This window comes from Mustela nigripes, chromosome 13, assembly GCF_022355385.1.
Source record: "Mustela nigripes isolate SB6536 chromosome 13, MUSNIG.SB6536, whole genome shotgun sequence".
NCBI classification, from domain to species: Eukaryota; Metazoa; Chordata; class Mammalia; order Carnivora; family Mustelidae; genus Mustela; species Mustela nigripes.
Genome location: NC_081569.1, coordinates 2,223,451 through 2,243,381, shown reverse-complemented (window position 1 = coordinate 2,243,381; position 19,931 = coordinate 2,223,451). Strand labels below are relative to the sequence as shown.

The 19,931-nt window shown below is 55.8% G+C and overlaps 1 protein-coding gene across 1 annotated transcript in view; it reads left to right on the top strand.

Annotated features, from left to right (window-relative positions):
* Positions 1–19,265, top strand: part of TMC3 (transmembrane channel like 3) — a 35,538-nt gene extending 16,273 nt beyond the window's left edge. Inside the window, exons 9-22 of the mRNA XM_059418457.1 lie at positions 496–539; positions 2,505–2,652; positions 3,950–4,059; positions 5,922–6,000; positions 7,065–7,304; positions 8,144–8,272; positions 8,535–8,602; positions 9,491–9,619; positions 12,797–12,907; positions 13,595–13,717; positions 14,333–14,411; positions 15,474–15,516; positions 16,814–17,069; positions 18,291–19,265. Coding sequence (XP_059274440.1) covers positions 496–539; positions 2,505–2,652; positions 3,950–4,059; positions 5,922–6,000; positions 7,065–7,304; positions 8,144–8,272; positions 8,535–8,602; positions 9,491–9,619; positions 12,797–12,907; positions 13,595–13,717; positions 14,333–14,411; positions 15,474–15,516; positions 16,814–17,069; positions 18,291–19,134 — 2,403 coding nt within the window. The 3' untranslated portion in view covers positions 19,135–19,265. The remainder of the gene's footprint in view (positions 1–495; positions 540–2,504; positions 2,653–3,949; positions 4,060–5,921; positions 6,001–7,064; positions 7,305–8,143; positions 8,273–8,534; positions 8,603–9,490; positions 9,620–12,796; positions 12,908–13,594; positions 13,718–14,332; positions 14,412–15,473; positions 15,517–16,813; positions 17,070–18,290) is intronic.
* Positions 19,266–19,931: the final 666 nt, after the last annotated feature.

Here is a 19,931-nt window from a genome sequence, read left to right as displayed (position 1 = left end):
GATGCGGGACTCGATCCCAGGACGCTGGGATCATGACCTGAGCCGAAGGCAGCTGCTTAACCCACTGAGCCACCCAGGCGTCCCTCAATTGGTGTATTTTGACACTTTGCATAATGGGTTGGGACCATATCATAGGTAACTTGTGGGAGACGGACACACGTAACGTGCTGGGGACGTGAGCTTTACCTTTAACTCTGAGGACGAGGTCACCAGACACACCGGGGACGTGGGTCTCCTGAGCAGCACAGACTGCTAAATGCTGCCCCTTTGAGGGAAAAAAATCTAGATTATTTCACTTATATAAATGATGCGCCCTTTCTCCTCCTCTGCCCAAGCCCCGATTTCTTCTGCATCCACTTATCGTTAGACAAAACACTGATGTCAATAAAAATCTCAATTAAAAATAATAAATCATGCCTTACCGTGCAATATTTCTGAAGATTAACGATTAATGGCAAGGCTAAGCGTTTAATTCGGTTGTGTCTTTTCTTAAAGGAGGCAATCCTGGAGGAGCAAGAAAAGAAGAAAAGCAAAAACCTGTATGTATGGACCCTCGCCTCACTTCGTTCGCTGACGCGCTATTTTAGTTCAGTGTAAAACTTACCAGACAATCTCTGTCTTGTCCCACACATTGTCAGGCAGCTTGCTTTCTCCTTCAATCGGTCCTCCTAGTAAGGTGATGCGTGGGAAGCCGGTAAAGGCTAGAGAGCGGTCCTCGGGACTGGTTCCTCCCTCCGTCCATCGACGGAGGACAGTGCAAGAGCTCTGAAGCTGACCAACTTCTTTCACTTAGATGATAAAAGAGGTATTTTGGGCGCCAATTTCTAGTTTGCTAAATTAAGCAAAAGTACTTTATTTAGCAACAGATCCCTGAGGGCGTAAGACACAAGTAGCATCTAGTTCTTGCTGACAAGCTTTCCAAGGTGATGTCTCCAATCTGAACTCCTGCTCCGGGATCTGAGGACCGCCTTGGTGTGGCGAGTCCCTTCCGCAAGAGAGTCGATGACACGGAAGGGCCCTTCCCTGGAAGGGACGGTGGCCTGTCCTCATGGGATGGCCACGTCTGCCCTCTGAGGTCCTCACTGGTTCTTTACCCCCTGGATCAGTTCCCGTGATGCAGAACCTGATGGAGCAAGACAGGGGACATGGGGCAAGGGGCCGTGAGGAAGCAGGGTGTAGGACCGGAAGGACTCTCCATAGGGACACGGATGAGGGTCTCCAGTTCCCCTTTGATCATTAGCTCCCATGACCTGGGAAAGTTCGCTGGCCTTTCCAGGCCCTACTTCCTCCCCCGTGAAATGAGGGTGGGCTCCAGCCGTGCTTCTCAGAGGGAAACGTGGACCCGAGTGCACGACCTGCCTGACCCTACCCATCGCAGCGTGGTTGGGGACAGGAGGGAGTGAGGAAGCCCCGGCATGGGATTAATGGGCCTCGCTGTCGCTCCGAATTTCCATCTCGGGGCTCCGATTCTTTAGGTAAAACTCTCCCCAGAGAGACCAGGTGATGCTTATCTCTTCCTTTGGGAGTGAGCTTCCTCCTTGAAAAGAGAAAGGCCCAAGAGTCACGTAGAGAGAGGTCATGACCAGCCCAAGGTCACCCAGAGGGTAGACTTGGGCTCTGCGGGCAGGATGGTACATCTCTCCTGTGCCCTTCAGATTCTCCTGCCCCACCTGTTCCTCTAGTCCCTGCTGCCTGGGGGGGCCACGCACAGGTCCCCGGCACCCCTGACCCGTACCTGCTGCCCCAGGACACCCACCAAACCCCCATCAGCCCCGTCAGGGCAGCAAGGGCAATGCGGGGGTCGTGCGGAGGGAGGCGCCCTTGACCAGTAGGGACGGGAGCGATGACCAAAGCCTCCCTGCTTCTCCGTGGACAGAGATGAAGCTGTCACTCCCTCAGAAGGCCCTGCCATTGCCTCCAGCCGGGGCCGTGTCCACCACACACCCTTGTCCGGACCACTCCTCCCCCTGTCTGGCCCCTAGACCTTGTGGGATCGTGTCCCAAATATAGTACTTGCACACAGGCCGTTGCCCGAGGCTCTGCTTGAGGGGAAACCCAATGTGAGATGTCCTAAAGGCCAGCTGGTTGGTGTCTGTGAGATTTCCCCAGCGTGAGGAAGGACAGGACAAGCCCCCGTTCCAGCTCAGGAGCCCGCTCGCATGGACCACAGCTCTGATGCACGCGTATGCGGCGGGCCTGTCCTGGGCACCGAGCCTGCAACAGCAGCCCCCGTCCCCGCGTCAATCTGTGTACGGCGCAGGTTCATGGCACCAGCTTCAAGTCCGACCCGCGGTAGCCGGTCCGATTTTAAGCGGCTGCGGCTCCCTGAGGAAATGAGGAGTTTGGACCCGGGTAGAGGACGGGGTGGTAGGGAAAAGCACAGACCCTCGGGGGCCAAGGATTCCCGCGACAGCAGGCAGGTCCCGTCGCTACCGGGCACCCGTGCATCTCGGGGGCCTGAGCGCAGCCCGGCGGACCCATGTTCCCGCTGCCTGTCCCCGCAGGGCGGTGACCATCTGCCTGAGGGTCGTTGCCAACATCCTGGTGCTTCTCTCGCTCGCGGGGAGCATCTACCTGATCTACTTCGTGGTGGACCGGTCTCAGAAGCTGGAGCAGTCCAGGAAGGAGCTGACGCTCTGGGAGAAGAACGAGGTACCCGCCCTGCGCCCCAACGTGCGCTCCCAGAGGGATGTGAGAGCTGCCCACCCTCTCTTTCATGTTGTGTCGAAGGGGGGGCTAGCTAGACGTGTCTCCCTGGAAGGACTGAGTCCTCTGCTCCTAGAGCACGAACTACAAGGGCTTTGAGCCAGAGGGATGACTCCAAGACCTGGCTGACCGGTTTTACTGGTCCCGATCGGGAAGGTTCTCGTACAACATGACCCTCAGCACTCATCCCACTGCTTGTCTTTGGGTCTTGCCAATGGCTTGGTTGTTCTCCCACGGTGCCTTTCCAGAAATAGACTTCACCTGCTATAGTGCCTGGACAGTTACCACGGCACGTGCCACAGATGACCGTGGGCCAGCTCTCAGACACTTAAGTTGTTTCTGTTTATCTGAATTACAAACAATGCTTCCCAAACCACGTTGGTTTGCTAAAAGAGCTCTTCCCTTTGTTTATGGGAATATCCCCACGACGGGAAGTGGCCAAGAGGAGAGTTGGGAACAGTCTTACAATTCTTAATATTTGCAATAAGACGGCTGTGCTCACTTTTCCTGCAAAGATCTGAAAAGCAGACGGACCACAGAGGCCAGCTCGCCGCCCATGGAGGTGGGAAGGAGCGTCCTTCATGAAATTTGTAAAGCAAAGCGTGTAGGGGACATGATGCTTGTTCATCCCCAACGTACGGTGGTTGTTCAGAATCTGAGGCCACGTTAGGTCGCGTTTTCCCAGACCTCCTTGTATTTCATGCCAGTTAGGTGGTTCATGTGAGGACGTGCTTGTGTGTCTGCAGATAGGTCAGGGTCTTAAGGGCCTATCCAGGAATTCCATCTTTCTTCAGCTCGCGCCTCCCAGTTTCGGGCAAAATGTCCTCTTTCAGTTACCGGAAGGGCAGACACACCAGAGCCAGGAATAATCCTCTCGATAACTCTCTTCCACGCACAGGAAGAATATCCCACCCCCCCTCGGCCCGCCCCCTTCCCTGTGCGTAACAGTTGGGGTCCCTCCGTCTGCCACCTGAAGTGAGCAGGACGGCAGGGCGGTGGGAGAGATGGGGCCGGACCGCTCCTCCTGAATCCCAGCGGCCGGTGGGAGCCTCTCGGATTCCGGATGGTTTCCGCCAGGACGAAGTGGCGGGGGCCTCCGGGCAACAGCTGACTGGCTGTTTGGGGGTTCGGGGGAGGTTTTCTGTGCCGCCCTCGGAGCGCCCGCTGACCAGGAGGCCGGCATGAGGGAGGGCAGGGCAGGCCGCGAGGCCGGGACTCAGGTGGGCACGCACGCTCTGGGCAGGTGAGCGTGGTGGTGTCCCTGGTCACCATGCTGGCGCCATCGGCCTTCGACCTCATCGCCGCCCTGGAGATGTACCACCCGCGAACCACGCTGCGTTTCCAGCTGGCAAGGTGAGACCGCCCCGTGGGAGGTACCCACGGTGGGACCCCTGTGCGTCCGCCGCATCCCCCCCCCCCCCGGGAACCCACACCCCTCGAGAGCCAGGCTTGCCCCGCTGCCCCCCAGACCTCGCACGGAGCTTCCCTCAGGATGCACGGCAGGGATGACAGGAAAGCAGGATGCGGCCGGAGAGAAGAGGAGAAGTAAGATGGACTGGGCGGGGGGGGGGGCGGGGAGAGGAGGGGTCGCAGGAGGGACCGGACAGCAGGTGGCGCTGGCGGGCCCGCGGGATGGCCTGAAAGGGGTCCAGGGAAATCCGTCCACCAGCGGCGGTGGCCCTGTCCCTCACAACTTTATTTACAGAAACGGGGAAGGCTGCCGTTGGCCCCTCCCTGAAATCCGACCGTCATTTCAAAAGCAGGAGAACAGGACAAGAAAGAGCCAGGGGTCTGCAGAAGCCCCTGCCCGGGGTGGCTCCGGGCTGAGATTCTGGTCAGCCCCAGCCGGGCTCTGCACCTCCTTGACCTGCGGGAGAGCGTCTTCCTCCTCTCCCCCCTCACCGGCAGACGCGGGAGGATCAGTTCTGTGACTTGTTCTGAGGGCGACCCAATCACACAGACTCCTCTCGACATTCTCGTCTAAAACTGGAGAAACGGAGGCGTCAAGAGACATGCCCCCGACGACTGAGGGCTCATTCTGAGCCAGACGTACTATTTTAGTTCCATTAAGTTCCATTTAGTCCACCCGCCGCTCGTGTCCCCTTCTGTCCAAGACAGTGAGGACCAGAGCAATGGGAGAGCTGGTGGGGGAGGGGGGTGACAGCATCAGGGAGCATTTCTGAGCACACGCCCAGGGCTCAGGGACCCCGAATGCAGAGATGGGCAGGCCCCCGCTGGGTGTGCAGGGAGTCACGGGGAGAGCCGGGGCCGGCCGCAGCAGTGTCCCCGATGCCCTCTGCTCGCTCCCACACAGGTGTCGGCCCTGCCCCTGTGGAACGTCAGGACCTGTGGGCACCAGGGGCCACACAAAGCTTCACCTTGGAGTCTTGTCCTTGGGATAAAGCTGCTCTCTTGTTGTCCTCCACCTGTATTGGTTTCTTGACTCCCTAAGTTTGCACTTAGTGTCCGTGGGGGGCTGTTGGTGAACCTGCGCTGTCCGTTCCCACCTCACTGTCCCAGACATGTTTCTAGGAAGATGCAAGTTACGTCCTGGGAAACTCTGGGATGCTTCCAAAGCCTTCCTGCCCCGGGGAGATGGTAGCAAGTCTTGGCCCGCTGGCTAGCGGCTCCCACCGGCTCACAGCTGTCCGCAGCCCCCCTGCCCGCTCAGCCTGCATTTCAGAAGCAGACTCCGAGATCCTGGAATTGTGTCTGCCTCTTGCAAACTGTGCAGACCTGAGAGGCTGCCCTGCGCGCCCCCTGCCCCCATGTTTCAATCTCGTCCATCCGTGGGGGTTGTCATCACGTGTGCCTCCCAGAGCCGTGAGGGTCAAATGAGATCCTGCCTGGAAAATCACTTCTGCCACCGGAAATCAAGGGGAGAGCCGAGGCTGCTGCCGCCGTGCCCGGCATCCTCAGCAAACCCTTTTGCTCTGACAAAGTGATTTTAAAATGCTGAGCCAAGCATGGACTGCAGCAGGATCTTGGGGGAAGGCTAGAACGGGGTGTCCAGACCCCATCCAGCCTGAGGGTAACAGAATGGGTTCTGGGATCCTGTATTTTTTAAATGCCACCCCCCGCCATGATTCTGAAGGAAACCAAGTGTGGTGGTCACTGGCTTAGAGGACCCTGAAAGTCCCCCCGACGGGTGGCACATGTGTCCCCCAGGGCTCTCCCACGTGGTCTTGTCTCTCCAAGTGGGCTTGTGCTTTCAGGGTCCTGGTGTTATACCTGGGGAACCTCTACAGCCTGATCATCGCGCTCCTGGACAAAGTCAACAGCATGAGCCCCGAGGTGAGCACTCCCCAGCCCCGCGGCCACACACGAGGGCACGCGTGCACGCACCTACACCCACACAGGTACATGCACGTTCACATGCACACACGTGCACACGCATACATGCCAGGGCCAGCCTTGTGGGCGTCCTCACGGCTCATAATCATGCTCCACACATCACATTCCAAACTCAACTCAGCTGCAGTGGTCTCGACGTGAGGAGAGAAGTGTCAGCCCCGCTTCCAAGGTAAAGAAACCAAGGCCGGGGTTTAGGGTGAGTGAGTGACCCTGCTGGGATGAGAACCGGGGTGTGGGGGTCTCCGGAGTCCAGCGGTGGGTGAGGCACCACTCCGTTCCCAGCAGTACCAGGGGGACAAAGTGTCCGCAGTGGTCACCGGTGATCCGAGGACAGGAGGCAGGCTGTGGGAGTCTTTTAGCAAACTGGGAGAAAATGAGAGCTGGTGGGCAACAGCTCGGAGTGGATCCCCCATCCCAGCCCGCAGGGGTTTCGGCTCCCATCCTAGGGAAAAGCGCCCGGCCTGTGAGCGCATCCCACGCGGCGGGGGCGGGGCAGGGAGGGAGGAGCCTGGGGTTCCCAGGGGTCTCGGTCCACGCCGCTCTGCGCCCGAGCGTCCCATCCCAGAGGCTCACAGGGCAGAAGAGGAGGTGCACAGGGCAGTTTTGTATCCGGGTGTCGCACAGCTGGGTCTCACCGCCACCCCCTGGCAGAACCCCCTGCAGTGGTTCTCCGCCACCGGGCTGAGCTTCAGCCTCTGCGTTTGTAACGAGGGATGATGGGTCGGACCCGAGGCACTTTGTAAGGACGAGGAGAACCAGCAGGTGTTAACCTAGTGTCCCCGACACTCACTCGGGATCAACAAATGCTGTCCATTAGGACCCTGTGTTCATGGTCAGAGACAGCTGTGAAGTGACCATCCGCCAAGCGGAGACAGAAAGATCCAGTGAGCACGACAGAAAGGGGCAGAGAGAGGTTGCTCCCAAGCAAGGCAGAGGTGCCCTTGGTGGCTGTGAAGTTTGCGAATATGTGGACAGCCTTTTTTCCTTTCTCCGTCCCCCCATAGGAAGCTGGTACCCCAAATAACACGAGCCGCTGGACAGATCTCATCACCTTCTCTGCCACCAGGACGGCCCCTGAAGAAGAGACATGGTCCACACCCGGGCCGGGGCTCCCGAGACACAGCACGTGGGCCCCGGAAGAGACCAGCATTCCAGCTCCCACCTTGCCCTTCTCCGAGGCCAACAAGACCAGCGTCTACACCCAGCGTCCGCAAGACCAGTGCTGGGAGACCTACGTCGGGCAGGTGGGTCCCTTTTCTGCCTTACAAGGCCCTTCCCATCATCCTTAATTCGGGAAGGTCGTCATCTCTGTTTTGTAGAAAAGGAAGATAATATCCGGTAATGGTTTATGGTTTCCCCAGATGAAGAGTGACCGTCGGCACAAGGGCCCGCAAAGTGTGAACGACATGTTGGCCCTGGTTTTTGTTTTTTGTTTTGTTTTGTTTTATTTATTTATTTATTTGGGGGCGGGTAGGCGGGAACAAGCGGGGACAGAGGCCAAGCCAGGGGGAGAGAATCCCAAGCAGACTCTGTGCTGAGCAGGGAGCCCGATGTTGGGGCTCGATCCCAGGACCCTGAGATCACGACCTGAGCAGAAATCAAGAGTCAGACGCTCACCCGACTAAGCGCCCCAGGGACCCCTGCTGGCCCTGTTTTAAGAGCTTAGTCCTCATGAGAATCTGAGCATCCTCCTCACAGGCACAAATGGGGAAACTGAGGCACAAAAGGGGACGTGAGGACACAGACGGGAGCACAAGGAAGGTCTGAGCCCAGGCACCTGCTCCAGACCCTGTGTCTGAGCGGCTCTGCCTTCGTGCAGAGAATCTCTGCCCCTGAACTGGAAACACTGACCCTGCGTGGTCTCCGGTGGCTCGGGCTCTCTCCTGGTTTTGTGTAAAGTTGGCCTCAGACATCAAAATTCAGTTCAAATTAACAAATATTTACTGAGCCCCCGTGATGTGCCAGACATGAAGACGCTGCGGGTGAGACTGTGGAATTGGCAGAGGAGGGGCCCCGCAGGAAGTGGGGGGGGGGGGACGGTGGCGAGCGGGACGTGGGGGCACTGAGGCTGCTGTGTGTCCAGGAGATGCTGAAGCTCTCCATCATCGACATGCTGTTCACCGTGGCCAGCACGCTGCTCATAGACTTCTTCCGAGGACTCTTCGTCCGGCACTTGAGTGACTACTGGTGTTGGGACCTGGAAAGCAAGTTTGTGAGTGAGATGCACAGTTCCCCCCACCACCCCGGGGGACCTTCAGACGGCTGGATCCCCTCCCCCCTTTGCTGACACAGCTGAAACTCAGGCGGGAGTGGGGGAGGGGGCACAGAGCTGAGTCTTCTCGTTCTGACTCTGCTTCCTGGGGCGATCTCTCCGTGGCTGTGGGAGCAAAGGGTCCTCTGCCTGGACTATCAGCACCTGGTTTGTGCAAAGAACCCCGGACCCTTTCTTTGATGCGGTTCATTTTCTCTTGTAGCCTGAATACGGGGAATTCAAAATAGCCGAGAACGTGTTACATTTAGTCTACAACCAGGGAATGATCTGGTAGGTACCGAAGCTGCTTCTTACCTCAGCTTGCGTCTCATCTGGGCTAAGATTTTGATTTACTTGGTCTGGACGGGACATGCCTGTAGTCAAGCCATAAGAGTGAGGGAGGACGTACACTGTTCCTAAGGAAACCATTTGCTTGCATGATAATTTAGTAATGGCTTTCCGAGCATTTTGAGGAAAGGAACAATGAAAGAAATAATCTGGCTTTAAGCCACTATAGGTCATATCCACCCCCCAACCAAAAAAAAAAAAAAAAAAATCTGCACAGGAATCATTCAAATAATCATTCTGAGTAAGAATCATTCAGAAGCTTCTAAGCTTAGACCCTCCCCGGAAGCTTATTCGAACGATTCCTATTAGAGGCACGCCCCGTCTATGGTTATCATTGTTCTATTTTATTATGAATTATTATGAATTTGTTAATTTCCTACTATGCCTAAGTTACACACACAACGTTATCATAGGCACGTAGGTGTGCACAGGGAGAAGCAGCTTTGGCTCTGTTTTTCCGGGCATCCCCCCGGGGTCTTGGGACAAACCCCGTAGAAAAGGGGGCACTGTTGTACCATTTTGTAAACGCAAAAAAATGCCAAGATCCTCTTCGGATTTCTTTCCACTAGCGGGAACAGGTAGGAGGTCAGTCTGCTGTGAGTGGGTTGGCATAGGCGGACTCTCAGACGGGCTGGGGCGGGGGAGACGCAGGGGCGGAGGGAGAGACGAACTCGGGGTGCCGGGCAAGGGGACCCCGGCTGGAGGGCTGGGGCCGCACACCTGTCTGGGGCTTCTCTAGCTCTTCAGGCCTAGGGAGGGAACCCCAGAGTCGCAGACGCACGGTGGGCGGGAGGAGGCCGGGCGCTGACCCGCCTCCCTCTGCGGCTGTAGGATGGGGGCCTTCTTCTCACCCTGCCTCCCGGCGTTCAACGTCCTCAAGCTGATCGGCCTCATGTACCTGCGGAGCTGGGCTGTGCTGACCTGCAACGTGCCGCACCAGCAAGTGTTCCGGGCCTCCAGGTAGCGGGGACCCCGTCCGTCCCGCCCAGGGGACCTAGGCCATGTGCACCCTCCTCGCCTGCCAGGCGGGCTCCGGCACGGGGCTCTCTCAGTGGCCTGCCCCCCCCCCCCCCCCCCTTTTCCCCCCCCCAACCCCCCCCCCGTGCCCCCCCCCGGATTGAACCGTGACTCCCCTTTCTTTTTTTTTTTTTTTTCCCAACTTTTTACTGGTTTAATAACCATTTAGAAAATGCACGAGGCATGAACGTCCATCAGGATATTCACAAACCAAAGATTGTAACCAGCGTCCAGATCAAGACATGAAGCAAGAATAAGCCCCAGAGGCCCCCCTTGGCTCAATTCCACGAGCTAACAATTCCCTTTTTTTTTTTTAAAATATTTTATTTATTTATTTGACAGAGATCACAAGTAGACAGAGAGGCAGGCAGAGAGAGAGAGGGAAGCAGGCTCCCTGCTGAGTAGAGAGCCCGATGTGGGACTCGATCCCAGGACCCTGAGATCATGACTCGACCTGAAGGCAGCTGCTCAACCCACTGAGCCACCCAGGCGTCCCCAATTCCCTTTTTTTAAAAAAGATTTTTAAGCTTTTTTTTTTTATTTTATTTTATTTATTTTGACAGAGAGAGAGAGAGAGACAGAGAGAGAGAGCACAAGCAGGAGGTCTGAGCAGCAGGCAGAGGGAGAAGCAGCCCCCCCCCCCCAGCAGGGAGCCGGATGCGGGGCTCGATCCCACGACCCCGGCATCATGAGAGCCCAAGGCAGACACTTCACTGACGGAGCTCCACAGGCGCCCCGGAAGAGATTTTTAAACTATAGTAGTATACAGTATACAATTCTACATTTAAAAAGTTGAGTCATAATAAAATAGACCTTTTTATGCAAAACTAAAAGCTGCCAAGATGACTCATGGGGGAAACTAGGAAGATTAAGGATCTTGGAAATAGACGGGAAAGAGAAACATCTCCCCAAAGCCTTCAGCTTTACAGTGTTTTACAAACAAGTTTCTCAAATCTCTAAGTAACCGTTATTTCTGATCTTCACAAGCAGTTTTTTAAAGCCCAGAAAAGGAGACGGGTGGAGAATCGAAATGGGATTGAGACTATTAAAAAATGAGGCTATTAAATTAAAATTTGATGGAGACTATGAAAGAATAAGACTATTTAAAAAAATAGTGCCCATGCTACTATCCTATACAAATCACTCCTAAAAACACCGCAGATTTATTGTCTCACAATGCTGTTTCATCTATCAGGTTTGGAATTTAACTCTTCGTAACCACCTGGCCCTCACTCTTGAGGACCGAGGACCACTCCGATGTAAACGTAGCTTTCCAAAAGATGCTCTTTGCAGGGCACGCAACACACTGAGTAAGAGATTGTTAAAGTATGGCTTTCCCTGAAGAATAAAATAGTTCAAATTTATACTCGTTCCAAAAAAAGTCTACAGCTTCTTTCCCATAATTGTAGAAATCTAGCAAGGGTTTCTTTCTTCCTTCCTTCCTTTCTTTCTTTTTGCTTTCTCTCTTTCTTTCTTTCTTTTTCTTTCTTTCTTATTTTCAGAAGTTCTGAGTATCTAGCTAAAGCAGCCAGGTCTGTCTTCTCAAAGATCATGGAGTCACGACCAACTTCTAAAGGTATTAACGGTCCGAGGTTCTTTCCCATACTTAAATGCTGGCGCGCACACTCTGGGCCCTTACGTCGCAAGCTTCTCTGCCTCAGCGTTCTGTTGGGGAGACTCAGCTAATGAAGGAAGACCCCCCCAGTGTCCGTATCTGCGCCCCTCCTGGTGGGTACATGGGTCTCTCGCTATCACAGATAGCGCTGCCTTGACCATGCTCCTCAGTGTCTCTGCTGGGAACACACTTGGGGTACAGCTGCCGGCTCGGGGCATGCACGTGCTCAACTCCCCACACAGGCCCAGAAAGGTCCTCAGAGTGGTCACGCCTTTCGTCCCCTCTCCCAGCATCGTGGGAGCGTCTAGGATGTCCCACAACCTTGTCAGCACTTGTTCTTTTCTGTGTTTTCCTCTGAGCCACTCTGGCGAACTTGTAACACAGTTTGAACACGTTGGCTAGAGCCCCGTTGTTTTCTTTGGATGTAAGAGCTACTTAGGCGGCTTTACATCGGTGGCTTTCAAACTCCTGACCATGAACTGCCTACGTGACAATGTATCTGGTGACCAGGACACACATTCAGGCATACACTCGTACATATATATATATTTATATGTTTTTATATGTCTTGCACATACATGCATGCATATATTTTATGTGTACACACACACACACACACGAATCCGGATAACTGTGGATACACACCCTGTCCATGTACACACTATGTGTGCCCACCTACCGCGCTCCTCATACTTACACGTATGTGTAGGACACAGAGAAAGGTTTCACAAATGAACAATCAGTGTTCACCTGCTTACTCCTTTGCACGAGCTCTGATATTTTCTATTCGCTTCTAGGCTAGTCTCTTTCACTAAAGAGAGAGAGACACAGAGCAGCAAAGGGCGCTAGCTGACCATCTCTACGCTGACCGCTCGTGTCCTCTTTCCAGAGCCGTGTGCAGGGCCTCGCACACTGAACAGACCAGAGCCGTCCTCGGGGACGCCCCGCGGGGGCCGAGCTCCCTGATACCAGCGTAGAGCTCAGGGCCCAGGGCTTAATCAGGCAGAACAGTCACCCTGAGCAGCCAGGACCAGAAAGGATAAGAAACTGGGCACAAGCCACATCCCAGTGAGAGAGCCAGGAGTCGCCCCAGAGGACCCTAACTGTCCTTAGACAGAGGAGGCAAGTTCAAGGCTGGGAACACGACGGGGCAACCATCAGGCAGGGACGCAGGTGGACGGAGAAAAGGCGCTAAGATTTTTCGATGAGTCGAGCTCATTCGGGGACGACCGAGGGCCTGCCACTCTCTCGTTTTGAGGGGGCAAGTGCTCGTCCAGCGCGGAGCAGAGGACCGGGCAGGGCTGGACCGCCTACGAAGTCCCTCTGGGCGCCCAGTTCTAGTTCGCGAAGCTCCCCACGACCTCATGACAGACCCTCTGTAGGTAACCGCCGGAGGAGCTCTCTGTGTATAGTCAGAGCTACGGCTCCGGGGTCGGTCCTCCGGGCACGTGGGTCCTCGACCACGGGCCACGGGAGGGACTCAGCCCGCGGCGGTTCCTCTGCAGATCCAACAACTTCTACCTGGCGATGCTCCTGTTCATGCTCTTCCTCTGCATGTTGCCGACCGTCTTTGCGATCGTGCGCTACAAGCCGTCCCCGAGCTGCGGGCCCTTCAGGTGAGTTACTTTGGAGCTTTCTGCTCCTCCTGGAGCGACGGCCAGCTCCAGGGGAAGGGCCCCCGCACGCAGATGAACTCTCCTCCCGACCGACAGAACGCGTCCGCAGCAGAGAAAGCTCTCGAACCCACAGACCAGGGCTCCTGGAGCAGGTGGCCATCAGAGAGGCACGCCTCGGGGCTCATCTTGCAAAGCTGGAGCTCCGCGAAAAGCAGCAGGGGCTGGGGCAGAGCTCCTGGGCTGCGGAGAAATTCCGGCTGGGCACCGTTTCCCTTCCAGAACTCGGGAAGCTTTTATTAAAAGATAACCTAGGTCGCTTTTGATACATTATTTCTCAAATGGCATCAAGGCAGCGAGTTCTAGACTCTCTCCTCCTAGCGTTTGCTTCAGGTCAGTTTCAAAACTACTTACGACATTGGGAGGCTGGGTTTTATACAGCATCAAACACACGCACACGCGCACACACCGGGATCACGGACGCCCCCATCAAACCTGGTGTTAATCGGACAATCAACTCCTAGAAGATCTTCTAGGGGCCTTACGTATCCTTCCCGTGGGGGTGGGAGAGTGCCCTGCCTCTGCACCTGACCTTGAGGGCTGGACCTCCAGCCCCGTGGCTGTTTGGTGATGGCTTTGCGGCACCCTCCCGCCCAGAGCGATCCAGTCTGGGTTTTGCCTTTCTCACAGCGGACAGGAGAAAATGTACGACATCGTGTCAGAAACGATCGAGGACTTCCCCGCGTGGTTTGGCTCCGTGGTGGGCTATGTCAGCAGTCCTGTGGTTATCTTGCCCGCAGTGCTCCTGCTTTTGTGAGTACCGTCCACGGCCTCCCGGCCTGCTCCGGCCAACAGAGTTATTCCAGAAAACCAACGAGCTCATCGCAAAGTCCCATACACAGCCTCATGATACAGGCAGGGACTGGATCACACAGGAGCCAGGGAGGTTTGGGGTCCTGATTCATCAGCTGCGTGTGGGCGATCGCTGGGACCACGGTGATGGGGCTGCGTATCATTACCATTGTACTATCTGACTGAAACTAAAATAATCTCCAGAAGAGGGTTCACAAAGCAGCTGGGTAGCTTCTGCTTGTTTTTGACTTAGAAGAAACACAGCAGAGAGCAGGTCCAGCACTCCTAGTGCGATGCTCTGTAAAACCTCTCCCTCTGTCCCCACCCTGGCCTTGTCCGTATGACCCTGCAGAAGTCCAGGTGAGGGGATGTCACTGGGGAAACCAAGAAGCCTTCCTTCTAGAGCAGCACTCTCCTGATGCTGGCCAGCTTGAGCACTCGCTCATACCTCCCTCCCCGGCAGCAGCGTGGGAGGTGGTGGGGACCCCTGGCTCCTGCCCACCAGCCTGGCAGGGAGCGTGCCCTGAGCCCCAACCCTGGGGAAGGGGCTCACTCTTGGCCCGTGCTCTCTTCCAGCATGCTCATCTACTACCTCCAGAGCATCGCAAGGTCCTTAAAACTCAGCAACCAGCAGCTCCGAATGCAGATCCAAAACGCAAGTATCACATCATCTTTGCTTTGTCCCGTGTGAGGGCCACACGGCAGGTCTGGCCAGCAAGGGAATGCAGGTGAGGTCCATTTTCAAATCACTGGCCGTACCCAGGAAACATAAGGCCATGCCTGCCCCAGGTTCCCCAGAGTTATTTCTAAGAACACCCAAGGACATCTCCCATCTGCCCAGGAACTAGCGGAGTCTAGCTTTTCCTGCCCCAGGACCCTTGCTGATGCCCTGAGCACTTTGGTGCCCTCTTGTGGCTGCACCAAGGCTTTAGGGCATGGCAGGCAGGGGGAAAAGTGGGCTTCCCAGGCCTGTGTCAACCTGGACATCTGAGCCCACTCTGCTTGGACCCAAAGACACACCTTTCTCATGGCTTAGACTCTGGTAATCATTATCTTATCTCCCATCTGGGACTTCACTCTCCAAACGGTCAGAGGGAGACCGACAGGTCCAGTCTCTGCATACCGCGGGGGGCCCCGCCACCTTACCCCAGGCCAGGACGGGGACAAGGGAGGCACCTGTCCTCGGGCTCGCACTGACCCTGCCCCACATGCCTGAGAGTGGGTGCGACCCTTTCCTCACCCCAGTCCCAGAACCCCGTGCAAGAAGAGATGCCTTTTTCAGTTCTTGTAAGCATAGCTCCATGAATAATCAATTCACATAAAGAAACAGTTCCAGAAGCAATCAGAGAAGAAATGAATTTGGAGCTGCGAAGGGCATTTTTGGGGAAACATACATTTCCCATGTTGTCGATCTATACTTTCTCTTTTGTGTCACAAAGTTTCGGCAGAGTCTAAGCATGGTCTGAAAACAAACCTTGCAAACAAACAAACAAAAACTTCCTAGGTAAAATGTCAGCTCTGGGTTTGAGCATTTACTTATTCAAGTAGCAGGTCCGAGTCCAGAGTACGCCGTCCCCAAGTGACAGCAGGTGTAGGGTCATGGCCTATGACAGGAGGGATGACATAATGCCCCCTCCCCGCTCTCCACCCAAGATTAGTATTATTATGTCTTCCTGCTAAACCCAAAACAAACGTACACTTATCATTTGTATTTTAGGCCAGATCTGAAGATAAGAAGAAGGCTGCCCAAATGGTAGAAGGTAAGTATAAGCGAAGACGTCAGGTGTCTCGGTCATGCCTGTGTTTAAAACTGCGGCAGCTTACGGTACACCACCAATGGCGAACCGTGGTTGTCACAGTTACCCAGGCACAATAAAATAAAATCTACGGTTATAAATATTGGTTTAAATGGAGAAGTTTTACATCATATTCAGGCCTGTGAATAACACCAAAACATGTCTGAAAAGAGAAGGAAGTTTTGAGGTAGGGGAGAAAAAGAAACCCCCAAATCTGGAGAAAACCCCCAAGAACACCCTCGCTCACTTTTGTCTACTTCTCAGTGGCCGTTTCTTCCTGGCAAGACCCCTTCCCCAGGTCTCTACCCCAGGGTCCAGCCTCCGGAAGGCACGCCCCTCGGGTCCCCTCCGGCAGGGCGATGCCTGATGGACACACCCAGCCACCCACACAGCGGGCACACCTGCTCTGCCCGATTCCCCAGCAGCTCCTGGAGAAACTCGCTCCCACCCAGGCTCCTTGAGGGAAGAGGAAAGAGCCTCGTGCAGAAAGAAGGAAAACGGGCTCGTGTGGCCAGAAGGGAGGCAAGCTCGAGGGAAACGGCCCCTCCCTGGGGGCCACTCCGAGACCACGTCATACACGGAGTTGGAAAGATCAGCTGGCAACATTAAAATGACCGACTGCCTCATTTTATGAGCTAATGGGAAGGGGGGTGTGGGGGGGAGGCCTGCGTTGGAGCCACACAGACCAAGGGTTAGGTTTGCCCCACCCCCTAGCAGGAAGGCAGCCTCCGCACAGAAAGGGACTAGAGCTCATGCCATCAAACCCCACTGATAGTCATAGGACATAGTCAAGTTCAGCTCATGTTGTCTTCAAACCCAAGCATCTCCGGGACCTCTCTCGGGATGGCAGGACCATTGTCCGATGGTACTTACCTTAATTCGGTTTACATGTCCTCTCGGAATGCTCCGTGAACCGCTTCCAAAAATAATCCCAATTGTCCCATCGGCTTTAATAGATACCTGGGACAGATCAACCATCAGAGCCCCAAAGCTGGGGAACGACCCACTTTCTCTCTAGGGGGCATTCAATGGTGCATGAGTAAAGCCTCGGGGTTCATGTGAGTCCACGCTGCCTTCCTGTTCCAACTGACCGTGAAGAAATGATTTGAGTGGCCGAATGCTCGTTGCCGGTGGGAGGGGCGTCTCTGCAAAGCTCGCGTGATTGTTTGCAGACCCAGCAGCTGGACGTCAGCCCGCGCCGACCGCCCGGTCAGCTTGAGCGTGTCACCCCCTCTTCTCCCACCCCACCTTCTCCCTGCAGCCCGGATCCAAACCCAAGAGGAAAGCATCAGGAGGCTTCCAAAGGAGAGTGACCTCAGCCTCCAGCTGTCCTCGGCTCACTCGGTGACGCCCCAAAGCAACGGCATCCTGGTCAACGCAGGCTCCTCCAGCAGCAAGAGTGGCAGGATGGAGACCGGCACCCCGGGCACACCCCCGAGTCCCCGGCCAGGCCTCAGGAGCCCCAGCTCGCCTCTTCCTGGCACCTTCAAGCCCAGGCCGGAGCAGGACCCTAACAGGTGAGCCGACCCTCAGCAAAGCAGAAAACCCCGCCTCCCTGGCCGGGACACATGTTGTGGAGGGCCCAGGGCCATAGAGCTCGGGATAAAGAGCCCTTAGGGATTTGAGGGCCTCGGCAGTTTCAGGGGGGGCGGGGCCATCGAATTCCGATTCTGCCAGAAGGCCCCCAGGGCCAGCTGCTCCTGAGAAGAAATGGGGGGACAGAGCGTGTCCAAGTCCAATGGGGCAGTGCTTCCTAGGCCTTCTGCCAGATAACCTCCGGGCAAACATTCCTGCCCACCTAGGGTGTGTATTTCTATAGCCCAAGGGGGGAGGGGAATGCCTTTTGTAATTGTTTTGTCTTTTATTTTTTAACTTCACAATGGCCGTATTATTGCCAAGATCTCTTATATTTTATTTTATTTTATATATTTTATTTTATATATTTATATATTTTATATATTTTATTATGTTTTATATATTTATATTTTATATTTTAATTCTAGACTGTCCGAGTTAACGGCAGGATCAGCCTGCCGTGATCGGACACGGGGTGTGTGGTCTCGGCCTTACTTGCCTGTTAAGACAGCAGCGAAACCCTGGATCTCCTTCACGGAGGAGGGGCTTCTGGAAGGATGCAGGTCCCCTAACCCGCCTGGAGAACTGGATCTCAGTGTAACACAGAGAAGGCCACAGGGATAAGATACAGGTGGATGGAGGGTTGGCGTTCCGTTCTGGCTTTTTTGTTAAAGCCGATGGCTAGGTTAACAAAGGATTGAAAAGCTTGCTGTAGGAGGGTTATCTTTGTATATCTGTGCCTTGACACAGAGGGATTCCATTCTGGTGGGTGGGCCCCAGGCCGGCCACATCTGAGCCGCTGGACAGCTGGGCGCCTGGCCGAGGGGGTGAGGGGTGACACTCCTAACAGGTTTTCCACATGTCAGTCCCGCTACGTGCTCCAGGTTGAAAGGGGGCTCCCTCGCGAATTATATTAGCACACCCTCCGTGGAGGGTCACTGGGCACACCATTCCGTGAAGGGCTCTGAGAATTCCAGGAGTAAAGACATCTGTGTAGCTGCGTCCCCAAACCCTCCTGAGTGCCACCTGCAGAACCTGCGCTAACACTTAGGAACGTGGGTCAGGGAACACGCAGAGAGCGCCACTGCCCCGCTCACTGCACGCAGGAGGCCCGGGGCTCAGAGGGTACCGAGGGCACGGGAGACTCACCCCCTGCCTTACAGGTGTCTGTGTGGTCAGAGTGCGAGGGCAGGTGACCGGCGCAAGAACAGGTCCTACTCCCCGGGGACGCGGGCGAAGCACACGGACGATGTCTTCTCACAGCCCCTTTGCCGAAGAGACTTCCAGCAGATCGACCCCCCTCTTCGTGGAGGGGGGCTCTCGGCCGCCGTGCCGCGTGATCCCAGGTCCCGTGCCCCCAGATACTACATTGTTAATGAACGAGGCTCTCGCCAAAAAACCCATCCCACTTTCTGGCCAGAGAGACGTTTCAGGATGGAAGCCTCAGGGGACATCGTGGCGATGTGCCCCAGGACCCCGCGACCAGGTGTGTCCTGGGCCCACCAGCAGGGGCCCTCTCCGCAGCTGAGCGAAGAAGAGGAGGGTGTCCTGAGGAGGGAGCTGGTCCATCGGTCTCTCCACCCCCTGTCCCTAAGAAGCCTCCAAGGCGCTCCTCATTTTTATGTCGGCGACAGGTCAGAAGGTCAGAGCCCGGCTCCTGAGCGCCAGGGAAGGCCGCACTTCAGGTCCCTGGATGATGGCTTTGGGGCTCCACTCGACAGGCCCGTGGCTGGGCACAAGAAGCTGCGCTCCCGCAATCTCCAGTCCACACAGCACCCCGCGATGGTCAGGGGCAAGCCCGAGGTTGAGCCATCCCTCTCTGAATCCGATTCCATGTCGGCGGCGTCCAGCAGCGACCAGCAGACCAGCGGCAATGACCGGCACCTCCAGATCGCCCCCGGCCAGCCCAGATTCCCCAGGTCCGTGAGCCCGCCGGGCGGGAGGAAGGCCGTCTCTAGGCAGGAGCTGATCGTGGATCTGAATGACTTGATTTGTTCCAACGTCTAGGGGCGTCTTCTGGTGTCGCGGTCATAGCAGGGGAGCCCTTCCAGACCGCCCGCGTGGTCTGACACCATGTGCTCCCAGGCCTTCTGGAAGGAGACGCAAACACACGGCCCCGAGACAGGACCACAGCTCCCCCTTCTCCAGCAAGTGCCTGCCAGGGAGCTGTGTCCGGCGGGTTCTTTGTGACCAGTGCCTCTGGAACACGAGGCTGTCCTTTCTAAAACATCCGTCCCCTTCCTCCATTCCGGGTGACCACAAATCACAGGCAAGCCGGACCGCTCATGAAAACGGATGGCAGGGCCCCTTCTGAGATGTCCGCACCCACCTTTATCCCAGGTGTGCTTTGTTTGGACCATCCTGCCTGAGACTCAGTCCTCCCCAGTAAGCACCCGGGACCCAAGTGCCCGCCCTTCAAGGTCTCACAGGGCTTCGTTAGTTCCCACGGATAATCGGTTTGGGGATGACAGCAGTAACTAAAACTGGGGAGCTGCTTATACTGGCTACGTGCACGTCGTGTTAATGAGTCAGGACAGTCGGATCCCTGAGGTTTACTAGTTCCTTGAACTGGGAAGGATGGGATTCAAGCTGGTTTCAGGCTTGGCTGGACCTGGGGGTCCAACGCCTTCAGGATCCTCTGTCTTCCCCTGTCAGCTCTCCTCGTCTGCTGCCCTCAGACTTCCTCCGGGAGGGAGGAGGAAGAGGAATGCATAGCCGCAGAGAACGGCAGGTCTATGCCACGCAGCCGACGAGCCCGGGGAAGAGCGGAGGGGTCCCGCCTCACCTGGCGCAGTCTTCACCCG